We start from the raw sequence: 19,511 nt of genomic DNA, 5'->3' as shown, positions 1-19,511 counted from the left end.
GGCCTTTCCTGTCCTTCTAGGGGATGCCTAAGGGTGTCTTCATGCTCCAGCCCCTTCTTTTTTCCCCCATTTAAAAAAAATTGTAGTATAGTTTATTTACAATGTTGTGTTAGTTTCTGGTATACAGCATAGTGATTCAGTTATATATATAAATATTCTTTTTCATTACAGGTTACTACAAGTCATTGAATATAGTTCCTGGTGCTCTATAGTAGTACCTTGTTGTTCATCTGTTAATCCCAAACTCCCAGTTTACTGCACCCCACTTCCTCCCCTGGTAACCATAAGTTTGTTTTCTATGTCTGTGTAAGTCTCCTTCTGTTTTGTGATTAAGTTTGTGTCATTATTTTTAGATTCCACATAAGTGATAACATATGATATTTGTCTTTTTCTGACTGACTGACTTCACTTAGTACAATCATCTCTATGTCCATTCATGTTGCTGCCAATGACTTGATTTCATCCCTTTTTATGGCTGAGTAGTATTCCATTGTGTATATATACCACAACTTTTTATCCTTTCATCTGTCAATGGACATTGAGGTTGTTTCCATGTCTTAGCTATTGTAAATAGTGCTGCTATGAGCATCGAGGTGCATGTGTCTTTTCAAATTAGAATTTTCTCCAGATATATGTCCAGCCCCTCTGGGTGGGTCTCTGGGTCCCCACCACCCTCCCCTGCCTGGCCAGCTTCTCCCCACTTAGTTCTGAGCTGTCCATCTCTTAGTTCCCTCTGGGCTCCCCCTGTGTGAACCAGGAAAGTGCTTCTAGTCTCTGTGAAAATATCCTCAAAAAACCTTCCAGAATTAGTCTCCCCCTTCCCCTCACTCTTTCTGCTGTCTTCTCTTGTAGAACCTGCTTTTCTCCTTCGTACTTGACACAAAGGCCTATTTCATACCCATTTGTAATCTTCTCTCGTTTAATCCCTGCTTCTTCCATTTAATTGGAAGCCATGGAACCACAGATCTGTCTTGTGTTTTCGCCACATTTTGTCAGAACGTCGCCTGTGTTCAGGAACTCAAAATGCTTCACACATTCTGTAATTAAACAGATGGCTCCCTTGAGAGGTACTGGGGTTAAATTTTTAAACTCTAAAATGTATTTATTTGGTTAGACTACACTGTTTTCCATCAATCTAACCACCCCCCCCCCAAAGAATATTTTTCTTCCTTAATATCCAGCCCGGAAAAATCCTTGTTTTGTCATAAAGAATTATTCTGGATTTTTGTCCTTGTCTCCATAAACAGAAAAGTGGAAGGCTGTTTGGGCCCAACGTGCTTGTCCCGATGTAGGATGCCTTTTTTTTTTTTTTTTTTTTTTTTTTGCTTTCTTGGTGCAGAAGTTGTCACTCTGCATTTGAGTTGCCTCCAGTTCTCAAGAAACAGGGAGAAAAGAGAAGGCTTCCAAACCGGTTAGTCCACTTAAGGCACCTTCATGGCCTTTGATATTAGCTTAACCAAGTTAGGAAGTTAGTGAGGCTGGAGGACTTTTCATGGATCATTCACTCAGTTTTTTTTCCCCTATAACTGTTCACTCTGTCTCTTGGGGACTGTAAATGGGGTCTTTTGTCTTCATGCAGCGTGGAGAGGGGAGGGCACTGGGGGAGGCTTAGATCAGGGGGCCCTGCTCTGGGAAGTATGGGGGCACTGAATTCTACCTGTACTTCCTGCTGAGATTCCTTCCCAGGATGGCCGTGAGGTTGAAATAAGGTACCCTCTGGAGGGCTCCTGGCTTCACATCTGTCATGTAGAAAGAGTGCATGGTTTTTAAGCATCTAAACATGTCGCTTCCCAGCTCTGGTTAACCCTGCTGGAAAGAGAGGAGGATGCCGGCCTGCTCTCAGCATCCTGTCCACTCTGAGATTCTTGAATTCACTTATTCCATAGATGTCCATAGAGAAATAAATACATATGTACTGGCATGTGGCGTACACCAGGAATGCCCGTGCACGGCGTGTCCATTAAAATGTCGGAGGGGATGGGGAGGTTGCATTTTCTTTGTTTCCTTCCTTGAAGATGGGCACACAGTGAATTAATGGGGGCCTGGAATACCTAGAAGTGGGGGAGGGTAGTTTTCAACAGAGTCCTGATTCCTGTCTCCCCTCGGAGATGGTGCTGCACTGAGACAATAGCAAAGATTACAAACCGAGCAAGTGAATCTGCAGGGGAGGGAAGAAGACTGTGGATGGAAGGAAAAGTGTGTGCACACTCTGTTGAGTGTGCATAGGCGAGGAGAAAGAACTTGGCCTTCACCCTTCTGGGTTCTCGGCTGAGACCTCCCTGTAATACAGGACAGATCAACAGGAGAAGACATGTAGGTGTTCAACATCTTGTATACTCCCTGCAGACGGAAGCGACCCAGGAAAACTGAGCTTCTTCCCACCAGGCCCAAGCCGCCCCCCACAGCACACGCTAAGTACCGTGTCCAGCTAAAGACACAAGAAGGCATGGGGGGTGCAGTTATGGCAGCCTGTCAGGCAATGCCCAGTAAACAAGGGTATGGTTGTGACACAGATTTAAGGTGGAACCTTCTCTGTTGATAAGAATTTCTGGAGTTTTAGTCAACCCCTCTGTTCAGGTAGGGCGAGGGAGGACCCTGACAATGGAGATTTCTCTTCTAAACAGAAATACTCTTCCGAAAGGGGTCGCTTCTGCTAGGTTTTCAGAGCTGCTCTTGGGTCTGCTGTTTCTTCTTAAAAATAATCATCTCATGGTAATCCTTCCACCCAGGAGGTTTGGAGGGGTGCAAATTCTGCTCCCCTTCAAGTGAAAGAATTTACTGGATTCAGGAAGGGAAAGCAGTGTCCTGTTCAGAATGGGCTGAAGGAGAGCGGACAGATATAGCTGCCCGGCTCCACAGGCAGCAGATGATGGAGGAATCTGTGGCCCAGGAAAAGGGATTTGGATCTGAGTTGAATACCAGAGAGTGTGAAGTGAGTCAGTTTAGTTTGGACAAGGACACTGGCTGATGTCAGGAGACCACATTGGGGAGAACGAGGGGATTTGGAAGATTTGATAGAAAGTGTCCAAATGATGGATGAAAGTGTCTACCAGCTGGGCACTGGGCTGGCCAGAGCGGGCAGGCTGCTCTGAGATACAGCCCAAAGATGCGACGGCCAGGATTCCTGGGCTGGCGAGATTTTACTCATTTAAATTCTTGTTGCTAGTGGTTTCTCCCGTCACCTCCCTAAGAGCACAAATGCAAACTGTTTAGTTACCTTGTGCCTCTATCCACCAGAGCCTAGAACAAAGCTGTGAATTGGGGGCTCAGTGTGTGTATGCTGAACGAGGGAAAGCATCTCTCTTTGCGTCCAAGTTCTCCGTATCTTGCTGGTGCTACAGACAATAAGACAGTCTTAAAGAAGGCAGCAGACTTCTGAAGTAGAATGAGAATTAAGACAAAAATCACACATTCCAGGATATCTTTTAGGAGTGAGAAACTGAACTGTAACATTGAGTTAAAATAAGGTCTGGGGACAGCCCCTCTGATGCCACCCATCTCCCCTGGGGGATGATCTGTGTTCCCCTGGTACCCTGCCGTCACCGCACACCCCTTTACATACACGAATATTTCTGTGTCTGGCTCCCAGTGAACCACATGCTGTATGTGTATATTTCCTGCACAGGTGTGTGCTCGCACTTACCTGAGCCTGGCACCTCACTGGTGCTCAGTGATCATGGATTGAGTCAATCACTCGGCATCATCAGTCATCTAAAGCACTGGAATCCAGTGCATAAAGGGCTTCCACCATGGTTGTTTTTATCTCCTCTTGTAAGGTTGCCGGGGCAGAAAGAGTTGTCCCCACTTTGTACATGAAGAAGACGGAGTCTAAAGCCCTGCCTCACAATTTCGTACGTTGTGATAATTACCTGATGGTTACAAACAATTCTGATGTGTTAGTCACAGGACAGAGATTTGGTTTCTGGTGGAACAGGATTCTGCCTTGGAGTGAATGACTCCGTGTGTGTGTGTGTGTGTGTGTGTGTGTGTGTGTGTACGTACATATTTGAGATCTGTGGGTGTTGCTCATGTTCAGCACAGTTTAAGGATTGTTAGTCTACATCCATGTTTCTCAAACATTAATGGGCAGACAAATCACCCAGGGATCTAAATAAAGTACAGGTTCTGATTTAGCAGGTCTGGGGAGAGACCTCAGAATCTGCATCTCTAACCAGCTTCCAGTTAAGGCTGAAGCCTCTGGTCCACAGATCACACTTTCCATAGCAGGGTCTGGATATTGGGAAAATTCCAGGCCAAGTGTGGCAGAGAGGACCAGGTATGCTGAAAATATGACTGGGTGTATTGTGACTGACATATCAGTACAAAGGTAGAGCCATGAACTTGGAAAGCGTCATTGTGACTGGATGGGCTTGCGCCAGTGCCCTCTTTCCTTCTGACTGAGCAGGTATGTCTCTTCATGATGGTGCAGCCCATCAGATTCCCCAGACCTCCACTTGCTCACCAATAACTGCTCACTCCTTTCTCTACCGTCCTTACTAGACCTTTTATTTAGCACTTAGGAAATCAAGATGGAATGTCTTTCTTTTTACGACCTACACTATCAGCTCTTTGAGCATCAGGCTGTTTTTAAATGCATCACCCTGTCTGGTATTTCCCGTGGTGTATGCCATGTCCCAGATGCGGAGACTCCCAGGATGTCATGTGGCTCAGGCTTCAGTCCCCAATATCATCTAAGAATAGTAGTTAAAAGCAGTGCCTCTAAAGGTGGAGAATTCTGGGTGCCAGTGCTAGCTTTTCTACTTGGGATCATAGCCTCAGTTTTCCCATCTGTAAAATGGGGATAATAATGGTTGTACCTGCTTATGGTACAGATAAAATGACTGCTACATGCCAAGCATTTAGTGCAGTGCCTACACATAGGAAGTAGCTGATACAAAATTGCTGAAAAATCAACATGTTAAACAAAAGGGCTGCATGGACTCATTCATATTTTCTTTGTGTTTGACTTTTTAGTCAGGTCTAATAAGGACACGAAAAAATGAATTCCTCATCTCGCCATTACCTCAGCTCCTGGCCCAGGAACACAACTACAGCTCACCTGCAGGCCACCATCCTCACGTGCTGTACAAGAGGACAGCGGAGGAGAAGGTCCAGCATTGCCATGACTTCCCGGGCTCCAGCCGGAACCATGCTGGTCGCCCTCCAACTCACACTCCTCACACATCTTGGAGTCCAGAAAGAGAGCATCACCACCGAAGGTTGCAAAAGCAGCATTTTTGTGGACGACGCAAGAAATGTATGTAAGGAAACTTTTTCTTGTTCTGTTCCTCTCAAGTGCCCTTGGGTGTGCTGACTTGCAGGTTGTGCTGGGCTGCACTAAGCTCCCGCTGAAATTTACCTTGGAGGTGGACCAGTCGTCATCCCCGTCAGGCAAAAACGGATCAGTTTTTCTGAGTTAAACTGGAAAGATTTTGATGTACTTTTTTTTTTTTTTTTGCTCTCTTAGCATCGTCTACTTTTTTAGTCAACATCTCAATACTATTTTGGTTTCCATACCCATGAGAAAAGGACTCAGTTTTCCAAATAATGAAAGAAATCAGAGGTGAATTCCCAGGTGTAGTTGGGTGTTCCTTTTGAGGACTTGAAGGAAAGACTTCCCAATTAACAAGAATCTTGGCCCCTGAGTGGAGGTGGCAAAGAAAACACAGGGACACTTGGACACAAGTTTGTGAGCCAGGCACAACATGCATTTTTCCAGACCAGCAGTGTCCATTAGAAATAGAACACCAGCCCCAAATTTTATTTAAATTTTTCTAATAGCCACTTTAAAACACTTTTAAATAGGTAAATTAATATTAAAAATATATATATTTAATCCAATATATATAGAATATCATCTCAACATGTCATCAGAATAACAAATTAAATGAAAATTAAGTGGTTTTTTTAATTCTTTTTTCATATTAAATTTTGGAAATCTATTTATTTTACACTTAGAGAACAATTTCAAAGCAGACAATAAATTCTCATGAGAAATACTTCATCTGTATCTAGATTTTATAAAATTTCAAGTTTAAAAGTAGACTTCCACACTCAGATTGTGTTCAAATATACTGAAGTTTTTCAGTAGCTAAAAAGGCTCAAGTATTGCTTTTAAATTTTTAAATACAATTAATAAGAATTAAATAAATATTCTGTTCCTTCAGTGGCACCAGCCATGCGTCAGAGTCTCAGTAGCCATGAGCAGCAGGTGACTGTGGAGCTGTGCAGAGCAGCTAGATGGTAGTTCTACCCACGGAGAAGAGGAACTGATATCTCTGAGAGGCTGACCAGCAGCAATAGTGCAAGACAGTTTGGACCTCTTTAATTGGTTTTGGGGACTTGGGTGTTATGGAAACGTCCTTTTTAAGGAACATCTATTTGGCATAGATTTATAATAATAGTGGTGTTGATCGTAGTAATGATATTTATCGTGGCAACAATACGTATTTGATATGAGATATAAAAGCTAATCTTTGAGAGCAACCTTATGATTGGATATCATACTCTTCATTGATAAGGAAACTGGAACCCAATCACTTACCACGATGGCCAACTTGAAGTTTTAAATGTAACTCTAAGTAATTTGGTCTTTTAATTTCACTCTGTGGAGAACTGACTTCACCATTACAACTGTACCAGTTGTTAAAATACTGAAATCTATCTGTATTACTAGTACATAGTTATTGTCCTGAGCTTTTCAAATGTCCTTTTCCTTCCCAGCAACCCTTGGATTTGTCACTGTCCATTAACTAACGGGATCATACCTAACCCAACAGGTACTTCCAGGTCGCTGCTCAAAGACTCTGGCTGGTATCCACTCTGTTCAGGTGGTGCTTGCGCCTTATCTATTACCAAGTATCTAATATAATTTAAAATATCACTCCTAACTGTGCTGTTGCCCCTGTAACTAAGTCAGTCTCAGGTCAGAGGGTCCTTGTCAACTGCTTATTTTGTGCTACCTTCAAGTTTGTGTTGATGAGACAAGAGGATAAGGCACTGGCCATGTTTGACAGGATATATGTTTCTAAATTTTCTTTAGAAAATAATATACAAAGTCTTATAATAAATTCAGGAGCAAAGGATAATGTCTGGTTCTGCAGGGGTTTTTTGAGCAATAAAATAAAATAAGCTTTCTCTGTTTTTAAAGATGATTCCCACAGTACTGGTTTTTCCTGATCCGCTCTACCAACTAGAATTGCGGCTTGTTTTCTTTCACTCTTTAGAAGAGCATTTTTCAGTTACTGGACCTGTTCATCCATCCATCCATTCATCCAACCTTGTACTGGAAGACTCTCTCTTGACCACAAGTTAGGTACAAAGCCCCCAGACAGGCACCAGTGGCATCATTTATCAGTAGATGAGTGAATTATTGGTTAAATGGTCTCTCTCCTCCCCTTGTTTAGATTTCTGTCTCTCTCACCCAGGTGCTCTCTGCTGATAGCCCTTCCATATGCTCTTCTGTTCCTTGTAGATGCCCCTAAGCCTCCCACAGAGGACACCTATCTCAGGCTTGATGAATACGGGAGCGCAGGGCGGCCCAGAAGATCAGCTGGAAAATCACAAAAAGGCCTAAACGTGGAAACCCTTGTGGTAGCAGACAAGAAAATGGTGGAAAAACACGGCAAGGCCAACGTCACCACGTACATTCTCACAGTCATGAACATGGTAAGGGACTTGTCAGGACGTCAGCCCTCTGGCTCTCCAAGTCAGCTAAAGTCACCGAATTCCCTCGTGTGGGCTGGATGGCAGATGTAGCCACATGATTTTACTGGAAAAAATTAAGGAAATCGGCTTCATAGGTGCCTATATTTGGTCAAATTAGTTGAAGTGTATACACTTACAAATATGTCTGATTGATCTCCCCTGGCAATCTTCAAAATTTTCCAATTTGGTTTTATTTTTGTTTGATTTCAATTGTTCCGACAGGTTTCCAGCCTATATAAAGACGGGACCATTGGAAGTGATATAAACATTGTTGTGGTGAGCCTCATTCTTCTGGAACAAGAACCTGTAAGTGGCAAACTTTGCTTATTTCTTCATTCTTTGTGCCACTTAGGATACACTTATTCAACACCTACTGTGTGCCATCCCACGGACTGGCCTTTGGAAATTCATTTGAAAGTATCCTGACCCTACCCACAAGGAAAGTACCGTCTAATAGGGTTGTGTATTTAAAGTAACTAAAATATCACAAAATAATTATTTATACATAAATATATAAAATATATGTGCATAAATATAGGACATAAAATAGGTATATGTAATACAAATACGAAAGTAAAATATAGGTATTACATTATACAAATATGCAGGCTTCACAAGGAAAGTCCGTTTGATAATAGATTTAAAGTTTAGCTGGATTTTGTAAATTGGATATTCTGAGTAATTGCAAATGGATATTTTGAAAATATACTGAAAGTAAGTCATCAGAAAATTCTGATGGCAAAGCTACTATCTTCCAGCACTACCTTACGTACTACAGAAAATAGAAAAGGAATGTTTAACTGTCCTCGAATTGATTATGGTGAGATGTAAAACAGAACATAATGTGTTCAATTGCATGGCATGACACCTACTGCTTTGTAGGGTTATGCTATTGAAACTGTATTTTTGAGGTGGGAATTACCAATCGGATGTTTTTAAGTCCCTGCGGTTTTTCCTCTTCACCTGTATCCCCAGTAATGAATGTGCAAAGCAAAGAGTCAGAGACAAGACAACAGTTAATCTAATTGCCCAGGTGTGTGGCAGTACAGAGGTTAACAACTTATCAAATAATTCTTAGAATTTTAGAAAGGCGGAAAGAGGGTGTGTTGTTTGGGAGACACATCTGTCTAACCTACCGCTTACACTTTGCCCAAGGACATCAAAGCCATCAACATCCTAATTCACAGATAATGAAAGATCTTGTCTGAAAACCCTCCACTTGACCTAAGTCAATAGTGTTAAGCAGACATTTTGATAAATAATTATTTCAAGAGTAGGTCTTTTATTACCCTTTCTTCATTCAGTGAGCTTTCATTTTATTGACTGGTCGGTTATGATCTGTGACATGGCAAGCCCTTTGCTGGAAATTTTGACTTGGGGTAAATAAGCTATGGTCACCACCATCCTCATGCTTTATTGAAGAAGCCATTGAACTTTATCCCCATTAATTAATAATTAGGTTCTAAAAGTTATAACAGTGCTTTAAAGATGGTACCAGCATGAAAAGAACAAAGGTGTTTCTAACTGATGTCAAGTTACTTGATGTGGAGATACAACTGGTCATAAACCACACGAGAGAGACTCTGTAGTGACTTCAAATATTGTGAGCACTTACCCCAAAATAGTTCTTTTTTAACACCAATTGTCCCCAACCTTAGCTCCAGTGTTTTCCTTTGTTGACCTTTCCCCCAGAAACATGATGTTTCTGTGTTTATCTGTGCAGATAGAATGATTCAACGTTCTCATCTCTGTGACACATTCTCACTTTGATTTATGTGGGTTTCCCATAGAGAGGATTACTGATCAACCATCACGCAGACCAGTCTCTGAATAGCTTTTGTCAGTGGCAGTCTGCCCTCATTGGAAAGAATGGCAAGAGGCATGACCACGCCATCTTACTCACGGGATTTGATATTTGTTCCTGGAAGAATGAACCATGTGATACTCTAGGTATGGTATGAACAGACGCTCCGTGCACACCACATTAGCAGAAAACACAGTCTGGAAACTTACTGTTGGGTGGTGGGTGGCCCTTAGGATTCTTCATAAAGAGATTTAATATTTAAATTGTGGAGTATGCTCATTGAATACCCTCTGGTGAATATTGTTCCCTTTAACTGAACTCATTGTGAAAGGGGGACCCATTTACTTTATCCCTGTTGTGTTTTTCTTTATTAAACCTATTGATGATCCTTCAGGCATGAGATAAATTGTTGTTTAACTAGACAAGTTGTAGGTAATTCTGTAAGCGTCATGACTGCAGAGCTGGATAGCGGAAGAGAATTTGGCCGGTTTCCATGGCATTCAGCTGTGCCCCTAGTTAGCATGCTGCTTTTAGAAAATTATTTGAAGGACTCAATTCTTCCACATTTGTACAAGATAGTGAATAAGAACTATAGCTTTCACATCTCTACTATATTTTCTGGTATATTCTTTTGCACCCAGTAGGAATTCAACCGTCTTTTAAATGAATTGATCATCTAGATCAGGGGTGGGGAAACATTTTCTGCAAAGGGCTAGACAGTAAATATTTTAGGCTTTGCATGTCATACAACCTCTGTTGAAACTACTTGATTCAGCTATATGGGAGCAAAAGATGATATGTAAAAGAACATGGCTGTGTTCCAATAAAACTTTTTTTACTGAAACAGACAGTGGGAGCCATATTTTTCAGACACAACTGATAATCTCAGTTGATGGTAAAATTTGGAGCAACTGAGAAAAGTTTTCATGGTTTACTCCCATTTTTTTCCTCAGAGTGCTTCATAATGTACTGAAGATAAAGGTAGATTGGACTTTTAAAAATTTTTTGTTTTTTATGTTTTTCAAGTTGTCTATAATGCTTCTCTTCTGTTGTATAAAATGAGTTAATTTTAATAATTCACCATTAATCATAGTCTTCAAAGAACAATGCATAACTGAGAATTAACCATTTGGGGGATTGTTCCATAGGCTGTGTTTTTATAGTGGGGGAGGCTACACACTCATTCATTTTTCTGAGTTTGGAATTTGCAAATTGATGTGGGCTAGCCCAATGCATTGTTGCCTTTTTTGAAGAAAGATTCTGAGAAGGAGGTAGTTTTATCCATCAACCAAAATAAGACCAAAATTAAAGGAAAGGCTTGGAGAAACAAATACAACACCGAGAACCCTAACACCTGGTCTGTAAGTCACTTACTTTAAGCAGCATGTTCTAATGCGAAGAGTATGGGCTTTGACTTTAGATGTGTCTGTACTTAAGTCCTAAGTCTAGAATTTTTGACTCTGAGATACTGAACAATTCACCTTTCTGAGCCTCAGCTTCCTAATCTATAATTATACATACATATGTCTACAAGTCTAGATGTACACAAGGCATATAGGGCAGTGTGTTGTATTTAACTGCCACTTACTTAGTGTTGCTAAGGATGGTGCCACTCATGATGTGCGCCTATACATTAGGTTTACCAGATGACCTCACTTATATTGTGGCAGCAAGGTGGGTGCAATTGGTTCACAAGCATATATTTAATACTACTGGGTACTTAGCCTTGTTCTACTGGTTATGAGGACCCACACTGGGAAGAAGCTTTTGACACTGTAATGGAATTCAAGACAAAATCGAGGATGGTCTGGAATGATTTGATAACTGCTCCTGGAAGGAAGTAGTTTTGGGGAGAAGGAGCATTTATCACATTAGAGGAAAAATTAATTCAATCTGCTCACAGTGTTTAGGTCTTTCCATGTTATTTGCTTTAGAAAAAGGTGAAGATGTGTGTTCTCTCTTAGAAAATATACCTTGAGCTTTGGTACTATTACTGTTAAGTGAATATTTTACATTGGTTTAGCTATCATTTTAACAATTGCTCTGATCCAAATAATGAACTTAGATCAGGCACATAAATGTCCTGTGACTTACTATCCTATAAATAAAAGGGGAATTAAAATATTCACACTGTCAGTTAATCTTCAGAAAGGAGGCAAGAATATACAATGGAGAAAAGACAGCTTCTTCAAGCAAGTGGTGTTGGGAAAGCTGGAGAGCCGCATGTAAATCAGCGAAGTTAGAACTCTCCCTCACATCATACACAAAAATAAGCTCAAAATGGCTTAAAGACTTAAACATAAGACAAGGCACTATAAACCTCCTAAAAGAAAACATAGGCAAAACATTCTCTGACATAAATCTTAGCAATGTTCTCCTGGAGCGATCCAACAAGGCAATAGAAATTAAAGCAAACATAAACAAACAGGACCTAACATACTCATGCTAACTTTACAGCACTGTTAGGGTCAGTTGATGACAATATGTTTAATAAATAAGAAAGTATTAAATACTACTCTTACCTATTTTAGACAGGACTGAGAGCCGTATACTTTTAGTGTTTTCCTGCCAAAAAAAAATTTAATACATTAATCCTTTAAACTAAAACTGTGCAGAACATAATGAGGACCTGAGAAATGATCAGGTATCTTTGTGTGTCCCCTTTGGATTAACATTTGAAATTGATCTTTCACCAGGGTTTGCCCCCATCAGTGGAATGTGCAGTAAGTACCGAAGTTGTACCATTAACGAGGACACGGGGCTCGGTCTGGCCTTCACCATTGCTCACGAGTCAGGGCACAAGTAAGTGGCCCCTTGATTCACCACTTCATACGAAAACTGGTTGGGCGATTCACTGATATCTGTCTAATGATTATTACTGATCTAGGCAGAATAAATAGGATAAATCTTGAGTCAAGCATAGACCCGTACCTGAAAGAAGGGCTCAGATAAAGGCCAGTGACTGTTGATGCTCTTTTTAAACAATGAATAGCTGCCTGGTATTACATTGTATGCAAACTAGGCTGCAGGTTATCTAATGGGTCCTCTGGTCTTTTAGGCGTTTGTTTATTTCTTCTTTGTTTATTTGCTACAATGAAGATAGTCTTTTTTACACTAAAGAAATAATCATGGGGATATATAAATTCCCAGAATATAATGGCATGTTAATTGTCTAAAAACTTTTTATTTATTTTGGGTTTTATTTTTTGAGGAGGGGTGATGAGATTTGTTTATTTATTTATTTTTTAAATGAAGGTACCGGGGATTGAACCCAGCACCTCATGCATGCTAAGCACACACTGTACCACTATGCACCCACCCCTGCCATTGTCTAAAAACTTTTGGTGTGTCTATTGGATATTTTTTTCATCGGTGTCATTGCCTGGACTGAATATTCTTTCAGTTGTTGTCAGTAAACCTTTCTTTTGCAAGAATAGAGTTAGAAATGAGGTATGAGAAACCTAAGAGTAATGAGATGAATTTATTTTATGCAGCATAGAACCTGGTATGGATACAATTCAACAGAGAGTTTTCAGACATTACCCTTGAGCACTTGTATCTATATTGGAATAAGCTTACTGCTTTACAAACTGGCTATTTCAAGGGCAAGCTCTTTGGATGTATGAGTTTAGGAGTGTTGGCGTGTGTCTTGTATTCAGTATTTATACTGAATAATCAATTTCAGGGTATCCAATTAACTTCTGACTTAAAAAAATAAAAGCAAGCATCATCTGTTTCACAACTTTAATTTATATTTTGGTATTTTGTTGTTAGTGTGTCTTGTGAGCTAAATATATTATCTTCAGGAAATTTGAATCTTGACTGTTACTGTTATCCATCAGTTGCCCAGCATTTTATATCTATACAGAGCCGCTTTCTTCGCAAGGTGTGAACGACCCAATTTTATTTGCACACTGGTACAAAAATGCCCATTAGACACAAGGTCTTCTTGTTTAGAGCAGGAAATAAAATATCTATGAATGTCAAGCATATGTCTAATTCTATTTCACTGGCATAAGGTCCAAATTAACTGGTGTCTCTCACTCTTCAAAAATACTGGCCATTAAAAAATATAATCATCCTTGGTTTTGAGTTAAAGTTACCCAAGTCAAAACTCAACACATTTGTAAGGAGAAACAAAGATGTTCTCCAGGTGGTGTGAGAAGAGTCAGAGGTAAAAGGAAGAACACATATAATGGAAAGTACATACTCAAATTCTAAATGACATAGCCTTACAGAGAGAAATTTTGAAACAGACAATTCATGAGATTTTTGCTAAGACTTTCGACATGTGCTAAAGAAAATGCATATTATCTTCTAAAATGCTGTTAAATCAAAGTAAATTAGAACATTAAAAAAAATTTAAGTTCAAAATTCAATTCAAACTTGGTTTGCTTATGTCCATAAAACTCCAGTGAAGTGTTCATGTAATTACCTTTTCTCTTAGAGTAATGGCTTCAATCTCTCCCAACTTTATCCCCATTTCTGTGATTCTTGCTCTTTCCTGTGGTGCTTTATACATGAATTTCCTTCTGTTTTTTGACTTTGACAAATACATTTGGAAAGGTGGTCTCCCAAACAACTCCCCCTAGTTTCCTGGTTAGGTACAAAGAATAGCTGAGTTGGGCAAAGCAGAGGTGAGAAAATGCTCTCCCTGAGTCTATGCTTGTGAATCCGTCACCTCTAAATCCCTGGGGCACTCACTGATAGGATTACTGTATACAGCCATCCTGCCATTACTTGCCTGATAAATTGGAAGGAATGCTGGGTAGCTGGCTAGATTGTAGATGGACGAGTCACAACAGAATCATACCTACGGTTATAACACAGTTATTTATTTGGAGTAACCTTCAAAGGACAGCTATATTGATAAGATTATATCAGAATAGCATGTTCATTTCCATAGGAATCATGTCTGCCTCATACGAATAAGTTGTTAAGAGGCATATTTTGCTCCTTTAAATAATTAGGTTAAGAACAATCTAAATCAATGATAAGTTGATATCCTTCCATCCTCTACCTCCATAGAAAAGTCACGGAAAGCTTTTTTGTGCACTGAATTTCTTAGATATGACCCAAAAAGCTTATTTCCCCATCTCCTACCATTTTAATATGGCCTGAAGTATGTTCTGTCTTTGTGGGGGGGTGTATTATATGTGGGTATAAACTTTAATGTTACATTTATTCTACCAGTTGGGAGATTTGGGAAATGTTTAGGTATAATGTACATGATTTCTAGGGAGTAAACCGCCTAAAATTATTTTTACTCTGTAACTGCTAGAATCTTCTTTGGTAAAGTGGAGCAACTTAAAGCCTTTTCCAAAAAAATACATTCAAAACTAGCCCATCATGTGCCATCAATGGATAGATTCAACCATTAATTTAAAAAGAATGTTTATGATTTTAGGGGAGTTTAGTTATAAAAAGAGTTTGTGATTTCAGCTAATAAGTTGATCATTGTTGGAAGTTTTATGTCACACAATCTTTACACATGAATGGTTGCTAAACAACTATCACCAGCTTCTCTCTGTACCTAACTCTACTCATTCTGAACTTTCTTACTGCAGTTCCATGACTGGTGGCAAGAAAAAGTATTTGTTCTTTGAAATAAAAAGATTTGACTTTCTTGTCATTTTAGTTTAGCTTAGAAATCTTGATTAAAATGTTCTCGCCCTTAAAATCTGTAGTAGGTATACCATTCTTTGCCCTTTTTTGTGGCCAAGGTATAATATAACAAAGCCCTTAGCATTCTTTAGAATGTTCTACATGAATCTGACAAGACTGTAGAGTAACTCATCTTTGCCACTGTCTTTTCTTGCACTTTCAACCAACTGTGTCCCTCACTTGGGTTCTCTGATTCTCGATCCATCTTCTTCTTCCTGTAGTTACAGTTCGGAAAATGGGTTCACAGGAGACTTTTTGTTTTCCTCTTTCTGTTTTAGTTTCGGCATGATTCATGATGGAGAAGGCAATGCCTGCAGGAAGGCTGAAGGCAATATCATGTCTCCTACACTGACGGGAAACAATGGGGTGTTTTCCTGGTCTTCGTGCAGCCGGCAGTATCTCAAGAAATTCCTGAGGTAAAACAAGCCAAAGCCAGGGGTGTTCCCAGTTTTGGAGTAGTTACAGTGAACAGTAGTTAACAGATGTGAAAACAAATAATCAGTGTATTGATGGTGATAATGTATGGTTGTGGTTGGAAACAATACATTGAAGGTCTAATACTGTGCTGTGTGCTCTGCACATATTGCCTCATTCCATCCTCACATCAGTCCTGTCATTATCCTTGTTCTAGAGTTTAGGAGATTGAGTCTTAGAGAGATTAATTTTGTATCTTAAGGTTCTACAGCTGGTGTGTTGTCAATATGTCTCACACTTATTTCTGTTTTGACTCCAGATCTGTGCTTAGAACCCTCTCACCTCTAAGACCTCCAGAGATTGCTGGATATATTGTGTTTTTACTGTGACTAATTAGTTTAACTAGTCAACTTGGTCATAAGAGTATTGGAAATGCCAAAATGGTGTGCCAGTTTTACCACGAATGGGGCACTGTCCTGACTGGCTATTTTGTTTGAAAGGCGACATGCTAGCTCTTCGCCCAAAAGACATCCAGAGGGATGATGATAGCTATGTAAAATGTCTTTAATACTCAAGATCCTAGATTTCATTAGTAAAATAGGAGTTTGGAAGGTAGAGCTGTTTGATTCATATTAAACAATAAACCCCAAATTGAAACTCTTTGACATTTCCTTTGGTTTTTCTTCAGCTGTAACGTATATTTGACCATTTGACCGTTATACAGCACTATAGTGGTTGTTAAATATATAGGTATGTATGTATGTATATCATTTTATATGTATGCAGATATATCTTGTTGATCTATGTTTCTCACAAGAATACTCAGGTTCTAATCACATCTCCCTTTGACCAGATATTAGGAAAACTCAACAGGTTTCTTTGGGAATGAATATTATTGATACTTTTTTTTTTAAACCCGTACCACTGCATATTATTTGCCAGTGTTTACAGAACTAGCAATACACACAGGCAAGGCTGAATCAGTGAAGGATATTAACCAAATGATGCCCCAAGGGATAGTAAAAAATTGACAAATCTTTTGCTGCATGACTTTGTCACATAGAAGATTTTCTTTTGTTAGCTTTAAATTGATGATCTGGGGCCTGAAATTATCTTTTCTATCTCATGTGAGAATGGAGTCAATAAATATTATAAATCAAGGTCACCTCAGTATAGACTGAGTTTCCATTGTTAATAATGACTTAGTTAAATGCTTTTGGATAATGATAATAATACCAACAGAAGCTGACTTTGAATGCTTACTGTGTTGTGTTAAGCACCATACATTGTCTTGCTTGATCTATTAACAACTCTTAGCAAAGTCATTATCAGTAATGAGATGTGTAAGAATCAGTCTTGATTGCATGGTTGACTAGAACCCCTATCTGACTCCAAAATCACACGTAACAACCATGCTGTTTTAGGTCTCATTGACATCCTTGTTTAATTAGTTAAGTGGAGATAAGGTGCTTTCTAAGAATATCCATGCCATCAAGACTGATTTTTTTTTTCTCAACACATCCCAGTTGGATATATCTCAGGGAAATTGTCCTGTCTTAAGTCCCAATGTATCCTTTCTCCTGATTTTCTGATTTCTTTCAAGAACCTTTTTTTTTTTTTTTTTGCTGGTGAAGATTATGTGAGGTAAAATGTATCTTTGGCCACTGCTGCATTATCAGTAAGAAATAAGCATAACTTTCAACTCTGTGAAGACAGGTGATCGTCGCTGTCTAGTAAGTTTTGTAGCTTTAACACTCACCAGAGAGCAGACACTTAGTAAAAACTTGTTGAATATTATGGAATGAGACTGTGGGGAAAGTTTTCAAATGTATTGATTTTTCCCATCTCAGTAGGCCAAGCCCAGTCACTTGGATGGCTGTAACTTCCGGTGCCATGTCAAACCCTATGTGGTTGGGTGAAGTCCATCTTCTTAGACAGGACGGGACTCACCCTTATTATTTTAAGTATATACGTATTTCTTGAGCCATGTTATATTTTTCTTGGCATGAATGTATTCAGAGGCATATTGGTTTATGTGGCAAGATCACAGATAAACATGATCACTAACAAGGATGTGTTATCCCCGCAGTACACCTCAGGCCGGCTGTCTGGTGGATGAGCCCAAGCAAACAGGACAGTATAAATATCCGGACAAACTACCGGGCCAGATTTATGATGCTGACACACAGTGCAAGTGGCAATTTGGAGCAAAAGCCAAGTTATGCAGCCTTGGTTTTGTGAAGGTATGTTTGCTTGTGATTTTAAAGTTACATTAAGATTCTGTAATGTGTCCGTGTACCTAACAGAGATATAAACATTTGGTTTGCAAAGGCCAAGGGTTAGAGTCTGGGTTATCTCTAAAATGTCAGTTGTTTGGCCTGATAATTAAGTGGCGGTTTTACTGTCAAGGAATTATCCTGGCGTATCCCCCATAGACGTTGCTTGGCTTAAATACTATCAGACCGCATCCTTGGAAGACAGTTCCTCCTCTGTAGATGAAGATTTTTATCACATGTAGTAAATCTGGGTACAATAGCTTTCACCTACTGCTCATACCTGTTTTTGTTATCATTGTGTTTCATATGCCCTTTTTACATAATCCATATAAGATCATCAACACCTTAAAATACATACGTACGCCTTTTACAGTGATATGAACACCATCGTTGGCAGCCAGCTTATTTCTGGTATGTCAGAATTCAGGATGTATCTTGAATAATGTTAATATGATTTGTGTGTCAAGTCTTTCATTCAAGGAAGGCTTACCTTTTGTGAAAAAGACATATAGGAAAAAGCAAAAGTCTAGGATGTAGAAATGAGAGGAACAGTTGGTCAGAAACTACATCACTGACAGTCTCCCCATCGCTAAAAAGTAGAGTCATATTTAAGCTGGTTTATTCCCAGTACCCAAAGGGAAACATGGAAATTCTAGGTATCCAGATTCATGGAAATTATGGAGGTCCTCTTCCCATCTCTGTTCCTATTCTTACTCCTCCTTTCTCACCACCACTATCATCATTACCACCGTCATCAGTGGCACCACCACCATCACTTCCACCATCCCCACCATCCACCATCACCTCTGGCGGTTGCTAAATGAGCCCCTGCTGCACATAAGGCATTCCACTTAGAGACTTACTTTAGTTTTCCTCAATCTTCACAAAAATGTTTTTGAAATGTGAATTATCACCGCTTTTTAACTGGAGCTCAGAGAATGAATTCCATTTGCCCAAAGCCTCAAAACTTTTCAATGGTGGAAGCTACACCGAACACATCACCCACCACGATATTAAGCTTCCTTCTTTTTGTTAATACCAGTGTTTGCTAGACTTCAACATTAACATTCATTCATTAACAATGACCATTATTAGTGGTGCTGTATTAGTACTCACTTGTTGCTTTTCTATAAATCAACTCACTTGAAAAAAATGGAATTCCAGTCCTGAGAAATACTACCCACCAAATCACAGGTTTGATATGGGATTACATATTTTTCAAATGCAATTTTAATGTATAACTATTAGGAAAGTATATTCGTACACCATCCCCATTTTTTGGGTGTGTCTTCCATGCTACAGGGATCTTCCTTTGGCAAATGGCTGGTGTCTCTATTTTTAAATTAACAAATTCACAGTAGTTTCTAATTGCCTGTGAGGTTGATGCTTTTGGCAGAAATCAATAGCCATTCACTTTGTTGAAAGAGTTTACCTGCTAATTCTGTCTCCTGTCACTCTATTCTTCAAGGATTCATTAGCTTACTCCTTCACTAATCAAATATTTATTAAGTGCCTACCATTGCAGCAAACTCACAAATGGTGATGACTTTGATTTTCTTTAGAAATATAAAGGAAGCTTCTAATTACTATCTTCACTTTAGGATCATATACAATTCATTCATTCATTCATCAGGTTGCCTGTGTCG

The 19,511-nt window shown here is 39.5% G+C and overlaps 1 protein-coding gene across 6 annotated transcripts in view; it reads left to right on the top strand.

Moving 5' to 3' along the window:
- Window positions 1-19,511, top strand: part of ADAMTS18 (ADAM metallopeptidase with thrombospondin type 1 motif 18) — a 543,678-nt gene that overhangs the window by 465,245 nt on the left and 58,922 nt on the right. For 5 of the 6 annotated variants that reach the window (XM_072967759.1, XM_072967760.1, XM_072967762.1 and 2 more), the window contains 7 exons: window positions 4,975-5,261; window positions 7,475-7,668; window positions 7,930-8,013; window positions 9,498-9,657; window positions 12,208-12,313; window positions 15,454-15,591; window positions 17,679-17,832. In XM_072967759.1, coding sequence (XP_072823860.1) covers window positions 5,000-5,261; window positions 7,475-7,668; window positions 7,930-8,013; window positions 9,498-9,657; window positions 12,208-12,313; window positions 15,454-15,591; window positions 17,679-17,832 — 1,098 coding nt within the window. In that variant the 5' untranslated portion in view covers window positions 4,975-4,999. The remainder of the gene's footprint in view (window positions 1-4,974; window positions 5,262-7,474; window positions 7,669-7,929; window positions 8,014-9,497; window positions 9,658-12,207; window positions 12,314-15,453; window positions 15,592-17,678; window positions 17,833-19,511) is intronic. The other variant, XM_072967758.1, reaches the window with a different exon arrangement.

The sequence above is a fragment of the Vicugna pacos genome, chromosome 9 (genome assembly GCF_048564905.1).
Source record: "Vicugna pacos chromosome 9, VicPac4, whole genome shotgun sequence".
Classification (NCBI taxonomy): Eukaryota; Metazoa; Chordata; class Mammalia; order Artiodactyla; family Camelidae; genus Vicugna; species Vicugna pacos.
The sequence above is the reverse complement of the archived record's forward strand: the minus strand, read 5'-3'. Positions and strand labels throughout refer to the sequence as shown.